Source organism: Polistes fuscatus, unplaced genomic scaffold, assembly GCF_010416935.1.
Source record: "Polistes fuscatus isolate 324 unplaced genomic scaffold, CU_Pfus_HIC Scaffold16, whole genome shotgun sequence".
In the NCBI taxonomy this organism is placed as follows: Eukaryota; Metazoa; Arthropoda; class Insecta; order Hymenoptera; family Vespidae; genus Polistes; species Polistes fuscatus.
Window position 1 is genome coordinate 2,037,124 of NW_025113064.1, and position 23,563 is coordinate 2,060,686.

At 28.2% G+C, this 23,563-nt stretch overlaps 1 protein-coding gene across 3 annotated transcripts; it reads right to left on the reverse strand.

Moving 5' to 3' along the window:
• Positions 1 to 10,108: 10,108 nt before the first annotated feature.
• Positions 10,109 to 20,870, reverse strand: LOC122514788 (putative uncharacterized protein DDB_G0282133). Of its 3 annotated transcripts, none has more exons than XM_043631824.1 (16): positions 20,738 to 20,870; positions 19,063 to 19,296; positions 18,823 to 18,936; positions 18,248 to 18,715; positions 17,564 to 18,134; positions 13,892 to 17,479; positions 13,592 to 13,661; positions 13,293 to 13,364; positions 11,688 to 11,877; positions 11,474 to 11,590; positions 11,235 to 11,411; positions 10,964 to 11,131; positions 10,793 to 10,885; positions 10,679 to 10,721; positions 10,450 to 10,562; positions 10,109 to 10,329 (listed from the first exon to the last, which is right to left on the reverse strand). In XM_043631824.1, exons 2-16 carry the CDS (start codon positions 19,198 to 19,200, stop codon positions 10,189 to 10,191), a joined length of 6,063 nt encoding a protein of 2,020 aa, XP_043487759.1. In that variant the 5' UTR covers positions 19,201 to 19,296; positions 20,738 to 20,870; the 3' UTR covers positions 10,109 to 10,188. The 3 variants fall into 3 exon arrangements, with proteins under 3 accessions (XP_043487759.1, XP_043487761.1, XP_043487758.1); XM_043631826.1 differs by having other exon boundaries at positions 13,892 to 16,987; positions 17,075 to 18,134; XM_043631823.1 differs by having other exon boundaries at positions 13,892 to 18,134.
• Between the last annotated feature and the right edge of the window lie 2,693 nt (positions 20,871 to 23,563).

The following is a 23,563-nucleotide window of genomic DNA, read 5'->3' on the forward strand; positions in this document are numbered from 1 at the left end:
TTTTCAATTCGATAAGCAAAATCCAACTACACTGTAATCGTGAGAGATCTAGGAAGACAGTGTGGAAAGGGTTTTGTTCTCACCCTGGAAGGAAACTATGTATTATAATATACTATCAAAAGAATTGAAGAATGAATGCATCCTGATTACTAAAAATTTAAAAGACAAAAAGGAATCATATTATATTAAGAATTCTTTTCTTATACAAATTGTATTGCCAAGCCTCGTACCAGGTAATGAAAGATATTATTGTTAATCGACTCACTAGAAAATATTGTGGACTTGTATTAACTAATTTCTTTTTTGTAGAGATTCCATGGGAATCATTTTACAAATAGAATGCAGCAGCAGTATAAAGGATCTTTTAATAGGCAAACATAATTATCTTATATTGGGAATAAACCAATATTATAATAATTTCTTAAAAAATATTTATTCAAAGTATTAAAGATCTTATTCTTTCTGCATAGGTGATCAATCATTAAACTGGAAGAAAGGGAAGATAATTTTTAATTCGACAAGTAGAATCCAACAATACTTTTATCATGAAAGATTAAGAAAGACACCTGTGAAAGTGTTCCGTTTTCAAACTTGAAGGAAACCATGTATACTATAATATTCTATCAAAAGTATTGAAGAAGGAATGCATCTTGGTTATTATAAATTTAAAAGACAAATAGGAAATACATTACATTAGGATATTCCTAACATATATAAAGTATATTACTTAGCATTGTACTTCGTAATTGAAAATACTATTATACATCGACTGGCAATAATTTATCTAAAGGAAACTATTCTTTTTGAATAATAAATTGTTAAAGCAGAAAGGCCATAGATAAGAAATATTGAAAAAATGTCTTAATTTCGTAAATCTAGAGGAGAAGAAAATAATGCTGTCAGAAAATTAAATTCTACTGATCATCAAAGTCTTTCACTTGCTTTTTAAGATTTAACTGTACTTGTGCTATATAATTTCTAATAAGGATCATTCATTATTTAATGGTACGTTGATAGAAAAGAAATACTAAAAACATTTCTAGTATCTTTTCTTATCTATACAACAGAGAATATACTGTAGATTTTTCAATTTTACATGAGATAGTGTAACAAACTAATAGTTTCATTTCCTTTGTAGGGTTTTCTGTGCAATTTCTTAAATGAAAAAGAGATTAAAGGAATATTCTAGTAGCACAAAATTTGGGTAGAAAAGAAGAAAACTGTAGTATCATGAAGAAACATATCACACTATTATGCCACATTGTGGTGGCATTACATAATATAAAATGTATTTGTTGTTTCGTTTAACGATTGCTAGATAAATCTTTTTTTAAATAATATGCTTATATATTTGATACCGGGTGTGATTTCATAAGTGAAGATACGAAATGAATTATTTACTACATATATCTATAATTTAAAGCGCAGAGTAGTGTTTTAATAGCTCAATAATGTAACAAATTCATTGTAATTTTTAAGACGATGTCATACCATGATTGTACATTTAATATTACTTATTAATATATATTTTCTAAAAATATTTGTGCATTAGCATATTTTATTTACATATACGTAAAGTATAATATAATTAATTTAACTATCATTAATGAATTAAAATAAAATTTAAATGTTTGGCGAATTTTATAGACTCCTTGGAATAATGTAATAAGAGATAATTAAAAAAAAAAAAAAATGATAAAAATATCACATTATTCTAATTTTCGTCACAGTAAAATATCTTATTTAGGTCACTATTGAGAAATATTAATATTCTAATTTTTTGTGAAAAAATGATTATTTATATTCTCTCCTTTTTTTCTATATTCATAGAACTAATATTATAAAAGACTATAAATAATATTTAATAGCTTGGAAAAATATTAATGAATGTATTTATCGATATATATATATCTATATATACTGTGAAAGGCATTTAAATGCCACCCTCGAATCAAAATTTTGACGTTTTTCTGATTTCACATAGGAATCCATATGTTCCGGTATTTTAAATCCGGTATTTTAAATTTGTCGTGACGTCACAAAAATGAAATTTGGTAATAGGATCACAGGATGATACAAGAGCTCTTCGAAGGGAATAGGAAACAAGTGCGCTGATTGGTTAATAATAGACCCAGCATTTACCAATCAGAAATCCACTAAAAGCCGATTGGCCAATTTTCAACTAATCAGCGCTCTTCTAGGCAATATGTTGAGAGCTGATTAGCTATTTATCAACCAATCAGCGCACTATTAGGAGCTGATTGGCTATTTATCAACCAATCAGCGCATTATTAGGAGCTGATTGGCTATTTATCAACCAATCAGCGCTCTTCTAGGCCATATATTGAGAGCTGATTGGCTATTTATCAACCAATCAGCGCTCTTCTAGGCCATATATTGAGAGCTCATTGGCTATTTATCAACCAATCAGCGCACTTGTTTCCTATTCTCTTCGAAGAGCTCTTGTATCATCCTGTGATCCTATTACCAAAATTTCATTTTTGTGACGTCACGACAAATTTAAAATACCGGATTTAAAATACCGGAACATATGGATTCCTATGTGAAATCAGAAAAACGTCAAAATTTTGATTCGAGGGTGGCATTTAAATGCCTTTCACAGTATATATAGATATATTATATATATCGATAAATACATTCATTAATATTTTTCCAAGCTATTAAATATTATTTATAGTCTTTTATAATATTAGTTCTATGAATATAGAAAAAAAGGAGGAGAATATAAATAATCATTTTTTCACAAAAAATTAGAATATTAATATTTCTCAATAGTGACCTAAATAAGATATTTTACTGTGACGAAAATTAGAATAATGTGATATTTTTTATCATTTTTTTTTTTTTTTAATTATCTCTTATTACATTATTCCAAGGAGTCTATAAAATTCGCCAAACATTTAAATTTTATTTTAATTCATTAATGATAGTTAAATTAATTATATTATACTTTACGTATATGTAAATAAAATATGCTAATGCACAAATATTTTTAGAAAATATATATTAATAAGTAATATTAAATGTACAATCATGGTATGACATCGTGTTAAAAATTACAATGAATTTGTTACATTATTGAGCTATTAAAACACTACTCTGCGCTTTAAATTATAGATATATGTAGTAAATAATTCATTTCGTATCTTCACTTATGAAATCACACCCGGTATCAAATATATAAGCATATTATTTAAAAAAAGATTTATCTAGCAATCGTTAAACGAAACAACAAATACATTTTATATTATGTAATGCCACCACAATGTGGCATAATAGTGTGATATGTTTCTTCATGATACTACAGTTTTCTTCTTTTCTACCCAAATTTTGTGCTACTAGAATATTCCTTTAATCTCTTTTTCATTTAAGAAATTGCACAGAAAACCCTACAAAGGAAATGAAACTATTAGTTTGTTACACTATCTCATGTAAAATTGAAAAATCTACAGTATATTCTCTGTTGTATAGATAAGAAAAGATACTAGAAATGTTTTTAGTATTTCTTTTCTATCAACGTACCATTAAATAATGAATGATCCTTATTAGAAATTATATAGCACAATACAGTTAAATCTTAAAAAGCAAGTGAAAGACTTTGATGATCAGTAGAATTTAATTTTCTGACAGCATTATTTTCTTCTCCTCTAGATTTACGAAATTAAGACATTTTTTCAATATTTCTTATCTATGGCCTTTCTGCTTTAACAATTTATTATTCAAAAAGAATAGTTTCCTTTAGATAAATTATTGCCAGTCGATGTATAATAGTATTTTCAATTACGAAGTACAATGCTAAGTAATATACTTTATATATGTTAGGAATATCCTAATGTAATGTATTTCCTATTTGTCTTTTAAATTTATAATAACCAAGATGCATTCCTTCTTCAATACTTTTGATAGAATATTATAGTATACATGGTTTCCTTCAAGTTTGAAAACGGAACACTTTCACAGGTGTCTTTCTTAATCTTTCATGATAAAAGTATTGTTGGATTCTACTTGTCGAATTAAAAATTATCTTCCCTTTCTTCCAGTTTAATGATTGATCACCTATGCAGAAAGAATAAGATCTTTAATACTTTGAATAAATATTTTTTAAGAAATTATTATAATATTGGTTTATTCCCAATATAAGATAATTATGTTTGCCTATTAAAAGATCCTTTATACTGCTGCTGCATTCTATTTGTAAAATGATTCCCATGGAATCTCTACAAAAAAGAAATTAGTTAATACAAGTCCACAATATTTTCTAGTGAGTCGATTAACAATAATATCTTTCATTACCTGGTACGAGGCTTGGCAATACAATTTGTATAAGAAAAGAATTCTTAATATAATATGATTCCTTTTTGTCTTTTAAATTTTTAGTAATCAGGATGCATTCATTCTTCAATTCTTTTGATAGTATATTATAATACATAGTTTCCTTCCAGGGTGAGAACAAAACCCTTTCCACACTGTCTTCCTAGATCTCTCACGATTACAGTGTAGTTGGATTTTGCTTATCGAATTAAAAATTATCTTTCCTTTCTTCCAGTTTAATGATTGATCACCTATGCAGAAAGAATAAGATCTTTAATATTTTGAATAAATATCTTTTAAGAAATTATTATAATATTGGTTTATTCCCAATACAAGATAATTATGTTTGCTTATTAAAAGATCCTTTCAACTGCTGCTGCATTCTATTTGTAAAATGATTCCCATGGCATCTCTACAAAAAAGAAATTCGTTGATACAAGTCCTCAATATTTTCTAGTAATTCGATTAACAATAATTTTTTTTATTACCTGGTACGAGGCTTGGCAATACAATTTGTAAAAGAAAAGAATCCCTTATGTAATATGATTCCTATTTGTCTTTTAAATTTGTAAAAATTTAAGATTGTAACGTTCTGATTTAAACATTATTTCAATTTTATGTAATTGTTTAAACTAATATACGTTTGTTTTTACGTCCCTATGCAATGATGACTTTGGATAATAAAATTTTTATCCAAAAAAGTATCACATTAAAATTATTTTATATTCAAAGTATGTTAATAAGTATGTAATGTTTAAACCAGTACATATGTATTTAAACAATCTGAAATATAAAGAGATTGCATTAGAATATTAAAATAATTGTTAAATAATCGATAGGAATGTCTATTGTTGTCTAAAAGCTAGGAATATATGACGTATGTACTGTCCCCTTCGAAATCCACCGTTGAAATGAGACGTTGTCCTCTATGAAAGTACTTTTATTAAATGTTGTTTATAAGACCTTCCAAACGATGCGCATGTGTATAAAGGGAGTCATACACCTAATACATAATCTTTAAGATTAAAACGTTATGATTTTCGTATTTTTATCTATTTCGTGTAATTATTTTAACGCTTCTGCGTAGTGAGGACTTCGAGGGTAAAATTTAGCTGTAATATAAGAAAAGCGCATTAGTGCATTGAAATAATTGTTAATGTATACGTAATGTACATGTATATGTAAATGAAAAAAGAAAGTACATTTCTCTAAACAATTATACATTCAATATATTAGAACAATGAATAAACAATATACTAATGGAAAATTTGAACTTTACCTTTATGATAAAAGATAGCTGAGGTGTTTGCTCGTTTAAATTCCAAAAAATATTGCCTGGATTAATTTTAAAATCTTCCAAGTTCTTCTTTTATGTATGTACTTGATACATAACACGATAAAAAAGCCTAATTGATGCTGTGTAATTCCAAATCTTCAAATATTTGCAAATCTGAAAATAATAAGATTGTATTAGTAAAGTATCAAGTTATCCTTGTATATTATACTCTCTCTCTCTCTCTCTCTCTCTTTCCCTTTCTCATACTTTTTATATTACTTTTCTTTATGTTATAAAAGAAAAGAGATAAACTTACCACAATGATATCAATATCAAAAAGTAAACACAATTAGACTGACAATCAGTATATGTATTCATGTTGTATTCTACCAATGTTTGGAAACCTAAAAAAAGTATAAAGTAATATAGTATTGGTATAATATAAAGAAAATTAAATTTATGAGGTTTTTGTATACTTGTAAAGCGTTCGTTGTTAATATTTAAAAAATAACGTGTAGAATAAAGACAATATACACTAAAAACTTTGTCACATTGCACAGAAAAACACAGTTGTATAGAAAAGAAACCACGTTGTAGATATTTTTAAAACAATTGACATCACATTGCAAAGAAAAACACAATCGTATAGATAAGAAACCACGTTATAGAGATCCTTAAAACAATTGACATAAGGCACTGCAGCCATCCTTAAAAAAGTAAAATAAATTGAAACAAAACAATTGACATCTCCCATGCTAACTATGAATTTATAAATTCCCATATTCTGTATTGATAAGAAAAAATTCTTGTTATTTTAATTCTTTAAGGATGGCTATAGTGCTTTATATCAATTGTTTTAAAGATTTCTATAACGTGGTTTCTTTTCTATACAATTGTGTTTTCAGTGCAATGTGATAAAGTTTTTAGTGTATATTGTCCTTATTCTACACACTATTTTGTGAATATTAACAAGGAACGTGTTACACGTATAATAAACATTCATATATTTAATTTTCTTTATATTATACCAATACTATATTACTTTATACTTTTTTTAGGTTTCCAGATATTGGTAGAATACAGCATGAATACACATACTCATTGTCAGTCTAATTGTATTTACTTTTCTATTTAAATAATAATTATGTTTACTTTTTTATATTGATATCAGTTGTGGTAAGTTTATCTCTTTTCTTTTATAACATAAAGAAGAGTAATATAAAAAGTTTGAGAAGGGAAAAGAGACAGAGAGAGTGACATCTTATAAACATATCATACATATACATATATAGACTCGTTCAGTTTGCTTGATACTTTACTAATACAATCTTATGATTTTCAGATTTGCAAGTGTTTGAAGATTTGGAAAAGCACAGCATCTATTAGACTTTCTTATCGTTTTATGTATCAAGTACATACATAAAAGAAGAATTTACAATATTTTAAAATGAATCCAGGCAATTTTTTATGGTACTTAAACGAGCAAACACCTCAGCTATCTTTTATCATAAAGGTAAAGTTCACATTTTCCATTAGTATATTGTTTATTAATTGTTTTAATATATTGGTTGTATAATTGTTTAGAGAAATGTACTTTCTTTTTTCATTTCCATATACGTGTACATTACGTATACATTAACAATTATTTTAATGCACTAATCCACTTTTCTTATATTGCAGCAAAATTTTACCCTCGAAGTCCTCAGTGCGCAGGAGCATTAAAATAATTACATGAAATAGATAAAAATACGAAAATCATAACGTTATAATCTTAAATTTATCGATTAGATGGATTATTCACTTTCTACACATGCGAAACGTTAGGAAAGTCGTATAAACAACTTTCAATAAAAGTACTTTCATAGAGGACAACGTCTCCTTTCAACGGTGGATTTCGAAGGGGATGGTACATAGATCATATATTCCGATCTTTTAGACAACAATAGACATTCCTATCGATTATTTATCAATTATTTTAATATTCTAATGCAATCTCTTTATATTTCAGATTGTTTAAACACATATGTTACTGGTTTAATCATTGCATACTTATTAATATACTTTGAATATAAAATAATTTTAATGTAATATTTTTCTAGATGAAAATTTTATTATCCAAAGTCATCATTGCATAGGGATGTTAAAACAAATGTATATTAGTTTAAACAATTACATAAAAATTGAAGGAATGTTTAAATCAAAACGTTGCAATGTGATTAAGTTTCTAGTCTATATTGTCTTTATTTTACTCGTTATTTTTGAAACATTAACAAGGAACGTAAACACCTAATAGAAAAATAAATTGGATACTAATAATTAGTAATTGGATAATTAATAATTATTAATAAATTGGATTTTTGATTTATTCAATAAATAAATTATGTATTTTTTTCTGTGCGGTGTGATAAGGTTTATAGTGCATATTGTCTTTATTCTTTTCGTTATTTTTTAAATATTAACAAGATACGTGTACATTAAATAGTAAAATAGAATAAATTTTTTGTTTATTTAATAAATAAATTATCATATCTAGATTGACTAGCGTGGTCATGAAGAAAGCCAAATTACGTACGTGTGACGGGGCAAGCTTGTGTGCGTGAAATACATTTCTATATGGTAATTGAGAATTTCTGATTGGTCACTTATCTTCTGAAATAATTATCAGCTGATTATTCTTCTTTCTTTTCCGCGGCGTCGGTGCTGGAGATCGGACGGATGCTACGTCGTATTGTTAATCTCAGGTAATTAAAAAATATTTTCTAACGTAAATAATCTTCCTATGTACTAATAGATTCTTCTAGCAAATGACTTCCAAAGGATATAATCGGAAGATTACGATAATGTCGAGTATAAAAAATATTTGCGTAGAAAAAAATTCCATGTACATTGGTATGCATTTTTCTACGCAATTATATATATATTTATCTTGTTTAACAACATCATTTCTATAGATATCGATCTATAATGATCAATTTCGATTGTATTTCGAAGTATTTCTCTCATAATAATTAATAGATATTATTTTTTTTAGTAACTTAGTATTCTTATTTTTCCTATTTCTTTATTTTTATTTATTTTGTGTAAATGTAAAATCACGCGTTTAAATTTAATTTACATAGAGATTTGATAAAAATAAATAGAGAATTCAGTTGAAAAGTGCATCTGCAAATTGGACGATCTATATGTCAGGCTATTCTATCACTTGATTGTATGACTAATATAGTTTGCTTTTTGTTACAGGTGATCATCGTTGGATTTATCATCAAACCTTCTGGATTCTTTTTTATTTGAGTGTCTTAAATTGCTTCATTTTAAAATATATATATATATATATATATATATATATATATATAAATGCATTGCTGAAGACACACACATGTTTATATATTAAAAATTAAATATAATTATATAAAATTCTATATTACAGTATAACTATACTATATATACTATCACAAAATATTGCATTCTTTTATAATATTGTACCGTCGTCGCATTAGGTATCTACTATCGCCCATTGATGGTCAGGTTAGTAACTAAGATGAATATGGTTACGCGGAAAGTGGACTTGTGAGCTTCTAAGTACTTCTGTCTAGCATTAAAAAGTTATTAAAAATATGTTATACGCATGCGCAACGACAAATTCAAGGTGCAAGCACACTTTGAAAAAAATAAAAGTAAAGTTGGTATGCAGTGAGCTTGCACCTTGAATTTGTGGTTGTGCATGCGTATAACATATAAAACCTCCTCATGACGTTTTCATATTTGTAATTATTAATAACTAATTAAATAATTAATTAAAAGAGTTAGCGATCATGGATTTCGAATTAGCAAATAGCTAGCAATTAAATGCATATATTCATTTTTTCAGTTTTGGAGGTTCTATGTTAACTTCTTTGTGCTGATTGTTCGATTGTTCAATTTTTTGATTTTTTTTCTAACATTTATAAATTGCAATTAATAATAATTTATTCCGCGATGATATAAAACAATTGATATAGAATGATCGGTGAATAAATACTTATTAGATTTTGAAAGAGAAGAAAAAGCTATATATATATATAACATAAATAATAAAATATTGATTCCTTTATACTTTTTTCTATTCTGATCTTAATGAATAGAATAATAAAATTACGATTACGGAATACGAAGTAACATTTATATTTATGGTTATATATTTTTGTAAACAAATCTATCTTTTTTTATAATTATTACAATTAAAATGCACTGTTTTAGATAACGTAATAATGATAATAATTTGGTAGTATTAATATCATACTTGTCAATATTATCTTAACGATCATACAGTTCACAATTTTTGGACAGCAATTGTTGAATTAACGATAAGCAGATATTAGATTATTAGAATATTTGAACAATGTAATTAATGTTTAAAACTAAAACATTTTCCTTTTTTTTTAAATAACGAAAATATTCATTCATATTATGTGTTATAAAATATAAACAAAAGAAAAGAAAAAATCTATGATTATTAATGAATACAGCGCCTTATTTTTATTTCTTATGTTATTTGTTTCATTTTCTATTGTTATGTCCAATATTTTAAAAATAACTTAGTGTCATATATACTTAGTGCGCGTTAGAGCACTTCCACCTTTAGTAGGATCCATCATACGATCCCAATTAGTATGACCAACAACAAAACCAACGGCTCTCATTTTTTCTTGTTGTTTACGTTCCTCCAAATCTGCCCATCTCACCTATAATGTTAAACAGTCCTACCAATCGTTTATAGTTCAATTATTATAATTATCTTATATATTTGCATTCAATTTGATAAATATAAATTTACTATAGCAATAATGATCTCTATTGCATACCCTCTTTTTTCCAGACGTATCTTCCATATTATAATAATCGGGAACTTGTAAAAAATCTTCCATCGTTTGTGGTTTGCTCTCATTCTTTTTTCTCGCTAAACCATCTAAGCGATCTATAATATAAATGCGATAAAAATATATATTTCAATAAATGTAATGTTAATTTCAAAAATTTCAATCATATCAGTTAGCATTAATAGGCATCAATTAAATAATTTTGTTAACTTACCTAATTTATCTTCTGCTTCCATTCGTTCCCATTTACTAATACCCTAAAAATTAATATATAAAGATTATTGAATCAAATTTTGAATAAAACTGTTTTAAAGTAATATAAATTTACAATCATTTCTGGAGCATCGTCCTGACTATCTTGACTTTCTTCGTTTGGTTGTAACACTTTATCTGAAATTTCTTGACTATCTTCCATTTGTACCTATAATAAAAACGATAAAATAATATATAAAAATTAAATCAATATTCGTAGTAGAATATTTGATTCAATTGATCATACTTCTTCGATTGCTTGTTCTTGTAACATCGAATTTACATCTAGTTTTTGATGATAACTAGGCGTAGGTTCAAAATAATCCACAATTCTATTAATTTCATCCTCTGATCGATTATGTATATTTCTTTTTAAACAGATTTGTACATCCATTTCCATTTCGCATACATATACCTATGTAGGTAACAAACACGTATTGAAAATATAATTTAAACAAGATAATTAAAAAGAAGATTTCATTAACTTCAAATCGTTAAATTTAATTTGTCTTACATACCTTAAATCCTTTACTTTTTGCAAAGCTCCACATATCTTCGTAGTCTGATATTTTTTCATTGATACAATCTAATATAATAAAATTGAAAAAGCCATCGGTAATATTTTTTTTAAAAGCTTTCACAAGCGACACTATGTAACTTGGTTCCATTGCATCTTCATATTCGTAAACCATTTCCTATAATCAATTAAAATAATAGTTATGGATTTGCATAGAATATCATATATATTGAATAGTACCTTTGCTATTATTTTCTTCCCATTGTCATCTTTTGTTTCTATTTCCTTTTCAACGAGGAAATAATCATCAAGGCTTAATATTCTCGGAGCAGAGCCTCCTTGTTCAACTTCCTTATCCTTATATGAAAATATATAAAAGATATAATAAATAAATAAATAATAGTTCACATATGAGACGATATGAAAAATGAAAACTGTGATTTTTAAAGCATACCTTAATTAGTTTGGCTACAAATGACTTGCCACTACCAGGGGGACCTCTTAAAATAATTGCTATTTTAGATGGTCTATTTTGACGACCTGGAGGACACAGTAGATCATCCACCATTGTACAGTTTGCCGTTTTTGCCAGTTCCAAAGTCTTGGATGGTAATTCTGATACATTTTGCTGTTTATCTGTAAAGCTGTAACAAACAATTTCTTGACGTTAAAATATATTATATTTTATACGCATTGTGTTTCAATCTACATGTATATAGTAAAAGTAAATATGATATTTATCAAAATAATTTAGATTTCAATAATCATTACAACTTGAATATTAAAACATACAAAGAAGAAAATCAAACACTCATTGTATGTAATAATCCTATGCTGCAATAATATTAAATAAATAATTTGCATTGAAAATATATTGTTAACAATGAGTTTTCAATGCAAGTCATTAAAAACTAAATTAGTGCAATATCATCATATTAGTTTTGGTATTATTCATTTGTATGCGAATAATTAATTAAAAACAAAAAATTAAATCCTTGTTAAAATAAGAATACTTATAAAGCTTCAAAACATAATCTGATTTTGTAAGCTTACTAATTCAGCATGTCATAATGGAGTGTAAAACATTTCTTTCAAATTTCTTAATAAAAATCGCCTTAGAATAAATCAAAATGCGACTGTTACATCACACGAAAAGAGTAGCAAGATTATTGCAACGTATCGTTACTCGTAACGAGTTAACGCGTCTTATCACATTATAACATAAATCAAAATCTGTATGCATAAAAATTATGCAACTCTATATATTACACATGGTCTTTTTTTTCAAAGTTTAAAAAGATATCCTTAAACTATCTCACACCATGATAAAAGATTCAGATGGAGCGTTTAAATTTTTGTTTAAATAATAAAGGACGAATACAAGTATTCTCTAGTTCAAGTTTTTACACACGTAAACTTATCAAGTATTAATTTAATTAAAGTAGCAAAAGTTTGCCATATTTCAAGATACTTATTTGAATAGTATGAAGGAATATGTGTATATATTGGCTATACCACATACTTCAATTTTCAAGCAGAATATATTTATCAAAATATAACTTTATAGTCTGTTCAATGAGTTGAATTAGTAAAATTAAACAAATGCACTTGGTTGAAACAGGAGCGTATTCACAACCATCAGATACCATAATACTTTCAGGGTGGGATTCTTGAAATGGGTATAATTGCCGCAAAAGCAAACCCTAACGACGATCAATGTAAATTCACTCCTGAATTCAACTATTGACTATCGTTTTCCAACCAAAAGCTTTAATACTTTGTATTTATCACTCGGTTAACATAAACGTTTTATTTACTTCTACTGACTCGACTCATATGACGGACTACTAAAGTAATCAAAGTTTAGTAGAGGTAATAACATATAATAAGAATGTTTAAACCGTCTTAAAATTATGCAAAGCAGAAAGTCAATTATGTATATATACGTATGTAATTTCTTACATTTACAAATATTGTAAATCTGTGGAAGTATCCATTGTTTAATATCCTAAAGATTTAAATAAATAATTGAATTTGAATTGATATTGTATTAACATACCTGGTATTTGATGATTTAGTCTCTACGGTGTTCTTGTTTGAATTCTCCTGCCAGTTAGTACGTCCTTTTGATCTAAAGCAAGTTAAATGTCTTCAAGACACAGGCATATTCATAAAATATAAATATGTAATATTACTAGTTCACAAATGTGTAAATGTACAAGAGATAGATATAATACCATCCGATCATTCCAATAATTTTTTAAATTCGAAAATGCATGTAGACTAGTAATGACGATATAAAACATTTGAAATTTACTATTATCGCATATTATTTTGACACTCCTGAAAAAACATTACCTGTCATTATCTCTGTCATTCTCTTTGCTTATATCTGTTTGAACCCGTTCGCATCTCTCATGGCCTCTATCTGCGGCCAAGAAAAATATAAATGAAAAATAATGTATGTAAAATAATATGCTTTTATTACTAAAGTATTAACTAATGCATTACTTTATGTTAATAGATTGATAATAATTTTTAATTTTATTTGAAATCTTTTGTAAAGTCAATAAACAAATTAAATATTGTACAAGTGACGAATTGAGAGGTAATTCAAAAGAAAATTTATTATATAATACATATATAACGTTAATTTACCTTTATCATTAATTTTATCACTTTGAATTCTTTTGGATTCCTCTCTTTCTTTATCCGAGATATTAGGATAAATTCTTTCTTCTTGAGAGCATTCCCTTTCTTTCTTGTCATTTGCATTTCTCTTTTCTCGTTCATATTTTCTGATATTAGCAGTCCAATCGCTTTCTCTCGACTCATTTAATTTTGTCTTTTGTCTATGTTCGTGTTTCATCACCATTGAATTTTCATATGTTTTCATTTTTTCTACATATTCTTTCAAGTTCTGTTCGCTTTCTTCCCAATTTCTAAAGTCTCTTTTCGGCAACAATTCATGATCCGGTACAACAGGTTTTAATTTTCCATGTCCATAATCGAAACATTGAACAGGTGTTAAATGTTCTTGCATTACGGTGCGAGGAGCATGAGCATAATCGATTACTTTAACAGGTACATGCTCGGTATATTTTTTATCTTTTGTAGCACCGCCATGGTTATAATTAAATTGTCTCTCTATACAGAATTCTTTATTAGGTGCACCTCTCATATAAGATTGAGGATTATCGATAGGTCGTTTCATAAATGCAGGAGAATTATTATACTTGTAATCTAATCCACCAGAAATTTCTCCATAACCAATTCTAGAATCTCCAACGATATTTGAATCAATACCCGATTTTTCTACGATCTTCTTATCGAACGGAGAAATTTGACTATGAATGTTAGTTTTGAATTCGTGAGATGGAAGATTAATAGGGCAATCAGGTCCGTATTGTGACCTAGAAGCAGTGTCACTAAAATTGCTTTGAAAAAACGTTTTACAATCAGATTTATTCATTTTACCCAATTCAGAATTTAACTTAGATCCTATACTATTTCCAGTATCAGTAATACCTAGATCGAGTTTCCTATCTAAATAATTTTCATTAAATTTGTCTTGATAAATATCATTATTACCACTATCAAGTGCACCATCAAATGCACCAGAAGGTTTATTGCCAAAGGGTGATCTATTGCTACATAATCTGTTGTTATAATTACGCGTACTCGCTTCATTACTTATACCTTGAGATTCGAAAGGATTTTCAAATGGTCCACGAGGTCCAAATGGTTTAGTATTTAATCCCGCATTACGTATGTCAAAATGTCTTTCTACTAAATTTCGAGGACAAAGCATTCTATCTTGTAGATTGTGATGTGAAAATTGTCCAGAAGCAAAAGGCCCGTCATTAGAACATTGAAGATCAAACGATCCATCCATAGATCTTCTATTATTGAAATTTCTTTCATTAATATTTATAATACTAGATAATCTGTCAATAGGTCCTTTAGGACCAAACTGTGTATCTGTAAATCCTCTGTTATTATCACATGGCATTTCATTCGGTCTCCACGGTCCAAAATTTCTATTATTAAGTCCTCTAACATTTAATTGTCCGCCAATGGATGCTCGTGACCTGAATTCTACATCATTTGCTCCTAATGAAGAAAATTGTCCATTATTAGGAGGCTGTTGTAAAAACCTTCCATCGTTAGGGCCTCTAGGATTAAATGCATTTTTTGGATCAAAATATTTAGTAGAATTTCGCTCTAATTCCCCAACAAAATTACGATCTGTACCAAAAGGCTCTTTTATTTTTGGATTGTTAGCAAATGTGTTGTTATCGTTTTTCAAATCATCCGTTATGGGTCCTAAATTAGGCAATTCTGGTGGAGGTTCCATGTTTAAGTCTTCCGGTTTTGGATCATTCTCTCCCATAAAAGGTAAGGCTTCAGATTTTTTAATTTGCTCTATATCTGGTGCATTTGATTCTAATTTTTGATCTGACTGATGTTCTGCTTGTACTCTTTCGTCGATTTTTTCATTATTTTCTTCTACAGGAACGGTCAAATTTGAGGATGATTTAGTATTACATTCCGTGTTATTAACATCTTTCTTAGACAAATTAACATCAGGAAATGGTGCATCCATCCAAGGTAGCTTTTCTAATGGTAATACATCCGAACGTGTGCTTTTATCTTCTTGAGTGTTTGATTGTGTATCCGCGATATTGTTTGACGACGATTCTTCTCCTATTTTTTCTGTCTGAGATACTTCTTTTGCTTTAACTGTATTATCTGTTTCATCTTTATGAACAGGAATATCTAGTCTTTTCTCTGTAATTATGTTATCTGTATTTAAAGATACATTATCATTCGACAGTCCACTATTCTGCATATCTTTAATTTGTTCTAATTTAGGATCTCCTCTGTCAAATTGTTGCTCAATTCGTTGATCGACATCCACTGAACCAAACATACTTTGATTTTTATCAAATTTAGAAAAATTAGGGGGGGGTTCTCGAAAAAATGGACTATTAGGATCGTGGGAATCAAAAGATTTGTCACGTTGGCTAAAATTAGCATGACCACGTAATCGAAAGTCGAAACCTCCGCCGTGCGGTTTAAAATCATTAGGGCCACGAGGTCCAAATAATCTAGGATTATTCGGAAGTTCAAAATTGCCACTAAATCGAGGACTATAGGTTGCCATTCCTCTTACTCCAAAATCCCTTTGTCCAAAGTCGGTAGAACTTTTCGATATGAAAGGTGAATCACCAGCAATTTTTTTAAAACTCTCACGTAAAGATCCAACATTAACAGTTTTATCGGAATCATAAAAACTAGGCTTAAATACATCTATGGCAGCTCTTCTTTTTTCCATAAGTTTTTTTAATTCCGGTGCCAATTCATCGCTAGGTTCAATTTGATTATTTCTTTCAAAGTTGCGAGGATTATTATTATCTCTTGAATTATCTATTCCTTTGTTTTGTTCAAAGTGATCCATATTTCTTCCAAATCTATTGTTTCCGGGGCCAGCATTATCACTAGATGATACACTAAAATGATCAAAACCTGGTCCAAATCTTTCATTTCTTGAACCAAAACGATCGTTATTATTGCCAAAACGATCAAGTGGTCCAAATCGGTTATTACTTGGACCAAATCTATCATTAACAGATCCAAATCGTGTATTATTTAATCCAAATCTGTCTCTTGATCCAAATCGATCGCTGCTATAACGATCACTTGAATTTCCAAAACGATCTCCAGCACCAGATCCAAAGCGATCACTCGATCCTGGACCAGAACGATTAATATTAAAACAATCATTGTTTAAATTATTAATCGAATTAAAACTATTTTGTGCATTGAGTTGATTATTACCACTATGTTCCATGAAATTTCTTTCTTCTTGTTTATTATAATTTTTCCCATCAATATCTGTCTCATCTATCGATTTATAATTTTCATCTCCTCTATTGAATCTCACATTACCATAATTAAATGATCCATCAGATCTAAATTGATTGTGTTCGGATAAATTTTTATCTATTTCTCGCCTAAAATATTCCGTACCAGTACTACTTAATGATCCTTTTCTATTATTCATCCGATCATTAGTGGAATTGTCGATTGCATCGAAATTACCAGAATAATCGGATAAATTTGAAGGATCATTAGATCCAAAACGATTAATGTCTGAACTTGCTTTTTCATTAGCACCAAACATATTCAAATTATTTCCACTTGACCCATACGAGGATCTGTTCTGTAAAATTGATCTTACACCTGTGTCCGGTAGTTGTCTTCTATCATTATTATTATTATTATTATTATTGTTATTATTATTACTATTGTTATTATTATTAAAACCTGGTGGTGGTTGTAAAAAATTTGGTCCTGCATTTGGCACATTAGGTGGTGGTAGTGCGAAATTTGGAGGATGCATTGAACTTATTGGTGCTCCAAAAGACTGCTGAGTTGATCCAGGAGTATTATGAAAACCGCTATAATTTTGCATTCCAGAATTAAATTGAGCTGCCCACTGCGCAGCTTGTTGAGCATTCCAAGATGATACAGTATCCGTATTCGAAGGTTGAGATGTTGATTGCTGTGTAGTTATCGCAGGTGTAACTGTCGTAGATGAAATATTGCTTGTGGTTTGAGGTGGAGGAGGTGGCGGTGGAAGTGTTCCTGTATTTTGTTTCCCTGTTAACCCAAGGGTTTTCCCGATGCCTAAAAGATTGTTAATTAATCCTTGATTTTCTGTACTTGATAAAATATTCATTATCTTGTCTCCTCCAGGAAGATTCTTTGTTTTTTCAGTATCTGCTTTAGCAGTCATTTGTTTTTGTTGTTCACGTTTCTTGCGCATCATTTCTCTACGTTCAATAAGTTTCTCACGCCAAGATGTCCATTTTGCTTCATATATTTTATAATGTGTCTAAAAAATAGAATCTTAATATTTATTTATTTTTGTAATTATATCTCAAAAGACTCAATGTGTTATTCTATAAATGAATATACTTGCAATATGAACCAATATACATCACCTACCTTATCAGGATGATTTATATTTTGCTGTTTCCAATCGTTAAACTGTTCTTCCCACTGCTTAAACTGAGCGTCAAATGTTTTTTCAGCATCAGTTAATTCTTCGTCTTCATTTTTTAACTTTTTTGCACTACAAGATTCACTAACAGTATTACTACTACGTTTTGTAGCAGAATTACCATCATTACTCTGAGCACTCTCCAGAGGCAACGGTGGAGGCAGAGGTGGATTTTGGGAAGAATGAACATTTAATTGCAAAGACGCGCTACTTACGGGCTGCTTAGTAGGAAATAATGGAAGATTGTTTTGATGCGGCGGAGGGATATTTGTGAATTGATATGTATTAACAGAATTCGGAGGTAAAGGGGGTTTAAAATCCTCTTTAGGAAGCGGTGGCATTGTTGGTAATGGTGGTGCGTGACCGGGTAAATTTAAATTTTGCGATGACATTTGCTTCATTGTTTCTTGATACTGAAAGGAAAATATTCTACGATGTAACAATAAATAATTCATAGAAGAATAAACATATTTTCCATTTAAACATATAGAATGGAAATATTATTCCATATACAGTGCACCTTTTCTCCGTATTGTGCTTGCCATTGTTGATATTGTTGTTGCCACTGTTGCCATTGCGTCCAATTTTGTTGCTGAGCAGCGGCCCATTGTTCGGCTGTATATCCATTAGGTGCCTGAAAAATATTTCAAAATTGATACAACATTGTAGACTTAATATTGTTTTTATAAAAAAATCTTACAATCAAAATGTCTCATGCATTTCTATAAAATGTCTTACTTTTATGTATATTTATACTTACTGGCTGATTATAGTATTGCATATAAGCTTGCATCATAGCCATTGGATCTGCTCCTGGCATGGTATAACCAACTGGTGGTTGAGGCATCGAAGTAGTAATGGCACCAGTTGGAAATTGCCATTGATTCCAATTTTGCATTTTTAATCCTCTATCACTCTAGCTAATATCTCGTTAGCAGTATTTTTTTTTTAATGCATGTCGATCTCTTTTCGATGGCTGCAGTCCATTCGGACGCTATTACGTATTCAGAGAAAATCATTATTGTTACAACCATTATGATGTATATTTGTAAATAAATCCATCTACTCCGCCATTAATATATATCTTAAATTTTCTATCGATAATATACAGAAATATAATTGGAACAATACATAAAATCTATTCATATATAAAAATATAAATAAATATCATAAATATAAACGATAATAAGATGATTATAAATACGATCGTAAATGCTTGTAATATTATAAAAATTACTAACATTTATCAATATAATATTAGTATTCGTTTATATAATTTATATAAATTAGCGTTATAATATTAGTGTTAGTTTAAAATGTTTTTTGTTTTTTAGAAGAACAGATATGAAAATGCATATCGTTCGATTCTAGAAAAATAATAACGAGGAAAAGGTATAAACATATAGATGTTTAGATAAAAAAACTAAAAAAAATCGGATTAACGACATAGAATTGTTTCAGTTTTTGTTGTAAGTAATAAAGTGTCAAGCTTAACTTATATAGGGCATAAAATATCAATGATTAGCCTTATAAAGTTAAGAAAATATGACACTGGTAGCATTCTAAAGGTGATTTCCAAAAAATCTTCTCGCAGAATTTTCTTTAAGAAGAACAATATGTATATCGACTTATCATTCGACTACAAACATATAAATCATTAAACAATTATATATATAAAGACAAATAATGTACAGATCCAAAAGCGGTATCAAAGAGATCGCATTGCATACGACAATTGTTAAATAGTTAATTATGTAATATACTACATAATATTCATCAATATATATTAGCACTCGTACATGTGTGCATGTATATGTATTTATATGTAAATACATTTCTAAAAATTAAAAATTAGATTTTGGTATTCAGTTAAATGCTGATGTTCAGTTATAGATTTCTTTAAGCAAAGTCATACTTTGATCAACGTACTTTGATATATGTGCATGTCGATTGACATTTAAAATATACATACGAAAGAGAATAAATATATTCTCTCAATAGAGACAACGACAAAAATTATACAATTTCATGAATAAACTTGATACTAAAGTACAGCGTAAAATTCTAGTATCATCATCATCATCATCATCATCATCATCATCATCATCATCTGCATCATAATCATCATCATCCATCATTAGTATCATAGATTTATTTACATGTTTCGTCACGTGATACTTTATACAACAAATATTATATTATAAATAAATAATAATCGTAAGAAAAACATATATATTGCACGAATATAATATTCCAATATATCGATTTTTCGATAGAAAAATGCATTTCATTTAATTCATGCTATGAACCGCGTCGTCATAATGGTTAAGTCCATCCAATTTTTTAAACATTTATCTTAATAAAATATCAATTCGCACAAATATTCACATCGCTTATTATATATTATTATTAATAAATAATTAAGAAGTACTTACGAATGGGTCACTGCAAAGATTTCCTCGAAATTAATTCCAATATGATTTTTTCGCGATACCGAATTACAAGAAATCGAAACCGAATCAGTACTTTATGGCTACCGACTAAAGCAAAGAAGATCAACTAGTTTGCGATAAATTCAAATTCCCTAGTATATCTACGTACCAACAGCAGGAAAAAATTAATAAATGCTCACTATTTGTTCAATCCAAATCCATAAATGCTCACTTTATTAATTAATTATTTAATTAATTATTAATAATTGAAAGAAGTTACTAAAATAAGCAAGTTTAAAATTTATTGAAATTCTAGTAACATTGCTAAGGCGATATCGGTAATAGTAGTGATCTACCTTTATCTTATCGACCGTCGGTAATAGTAGACTTCTAATTTATTTTATTTTATGTCGGTAATACTTTATATTAAGATTACTGATGGTAAATATTATTAAAGTACAAACTGCCATTAACAACGGTCGATATTTTAAAAGTAGAAAACTACATTTACCGACGGTCGATATATTTTAAAGTAGAAAACTACATTTACCGACGGGCGATAAGATAAAAGTAGATCACTACTATTACCGATATCGCCTTAGCAATGTTACTATAATTTCTCAATAAATTTCTCAGAAGGGGAATTTCTTTTGTTAATCGATTGGATTATAATTTTTGTTTAATCTTGCTATTACTTTACTAAATATAAGAAAACGAAGACAAACCAAAAATTAATTTGCAAATGTTAAATTTATCTGTTACTCTTTCTTTATCTTCTTTTTTTTTATTTGTTTTTCAATCGTATAATTAAATACACATCTCAACACGTCATCTTAATTAACGTTTATAATTAATATATCAATATTATTCGAATACGGTAAAAACAATAAAGTCGTGTAAAATACACTCAACACAGTATATTCGATAGAGTTATTAACGTGATGTATTTACAAATTGCTTGTTTAGTAATCCTTTTTTTCATAGCAATCGCGGGGCTGTAATGATGACTTTAAACTTCTTTTCTTACACGTCACACACGCACATACATACGCACACGTCATAAACGCATCTTCCTCTCTCTCTTTCACACACAGGCATACATACACTTTTTCTTTTCCACCAAATTTGTATTTTTATTTATTTATTCAATGGTTTTTGTTTCTTTTTAATTGTTAGAAATAGAAAGGCTTACATATTTACATAAAATCACATTTTCCAAATTCTCAAACTCATCGTAACATCCATGCATCCCCATATGCGTGTGTATGCACGTATAGTCTTAACACATGTATATATACAAAATGACCAAACTGGTCTTACGTGTTTAGCGAGCTCAGGTAGATCAAAAAAGTTTATAGAAACTTATGTCAGAAAATGCTTTACCGAAACATTTTCGAACACGAGTTTATATGAATTTTGTTCGCCTACTTGACTTCATTAGTTCGGTTCTGATCTTTTCGGACAGCCTGTATAAATATTTGTCTGTTATATAAAAAGAAAATTATTATTATTATTATTATTATTCCTCTTATTATTATAATTATTACATATTACTGTTAAAATGTTGGTGTCTCATCACACATGAAATTTCAGTCCGAGTTTGAAATAGTCATTGAAAGAAAACGCTATTCGAGATTTTTAGGCAAGGATTACATATATATACATATGTATTTATGTATTATATATACGTGTATATATGTATATAGTATATACGTATAAATAAAAAAAAATTAATAATTTGATTAACATTTACGTGTCCTGTCAAATTTCATCGTTGTTAATTGATTTTATTTTCGTGGCACGTTTATCATTGAAATTAAATAAAACCGAAAAGTAAAGCTATTCGAGGTTTTCTTTTAGGCAGGAATTATATATTTACATATGTAAATATGTATGTTAATATACTATTTATGTATATACGTGTATACATATGTAAAGTGCGCTTGAATTATCATGGGGGTAGGGGTGAGGCTGGGGGATTAAGCGATATCGTGCGATAGATTCATTATAAAATATTGTTTATGCTCGTTGTTAATGCATTTTAGATTGAAAAAAGAAAATTATAAAAATAAGCAAGATATAATTTGTATAAATATACATCGATGTATTTATTTACGTATTTATATATGTAAATGTACGTGTAATATGTACGTATATACAGATATGCGATCAGCTTAATCCCCTATTTACGATTAGTTTAAAAACAAACGTTGTACACCCGAACGAGATCGTTCGATTTATGCGTAAATTAAAATTTATGTAATTAAGACAAAAAAAAGTTTAAGTAACATACGAAGAGATTAATAATTCTATTCGTTGCAGTACTAATATGAGTATTTATGTATTATAATAATATAATACGATCCTGTGTTCTATGTTTAAAATGATTGGCATTTAAACATTTGTTCGAAAAAAAATAAATACAAAATAATAAAAAGAAACATCGATTATTACAATAAAACAAGCTTAAATGCGTGTATTATGCGGAAATAATAATTATTGAAAAATAATAACAATTATTATGCTAAAATGTATTTTTTTTTCTTGTTTGTATTTATTTCTCGTTTTAATTCCGCTTAATACAGGCTCTTTTTTAATAGAAACGTGATAACTGGCTATATTTTTCATATACATATAAAAAACTATACAATCCGTGCTCTCTGTCTCTCTCTCTCTCTCGCTCTTTCTCTTTCTCTTATTTAATTCAGTGTTAGCTACCGACGGAATTTTCTGTGATATTTATCTCTCTCTTTTCATTTCTTTTTTCCCTTAATTTTTACACATTCGGATTTCAAGTGTCCTCTTACAATATTTTTTATCTCTATTTAT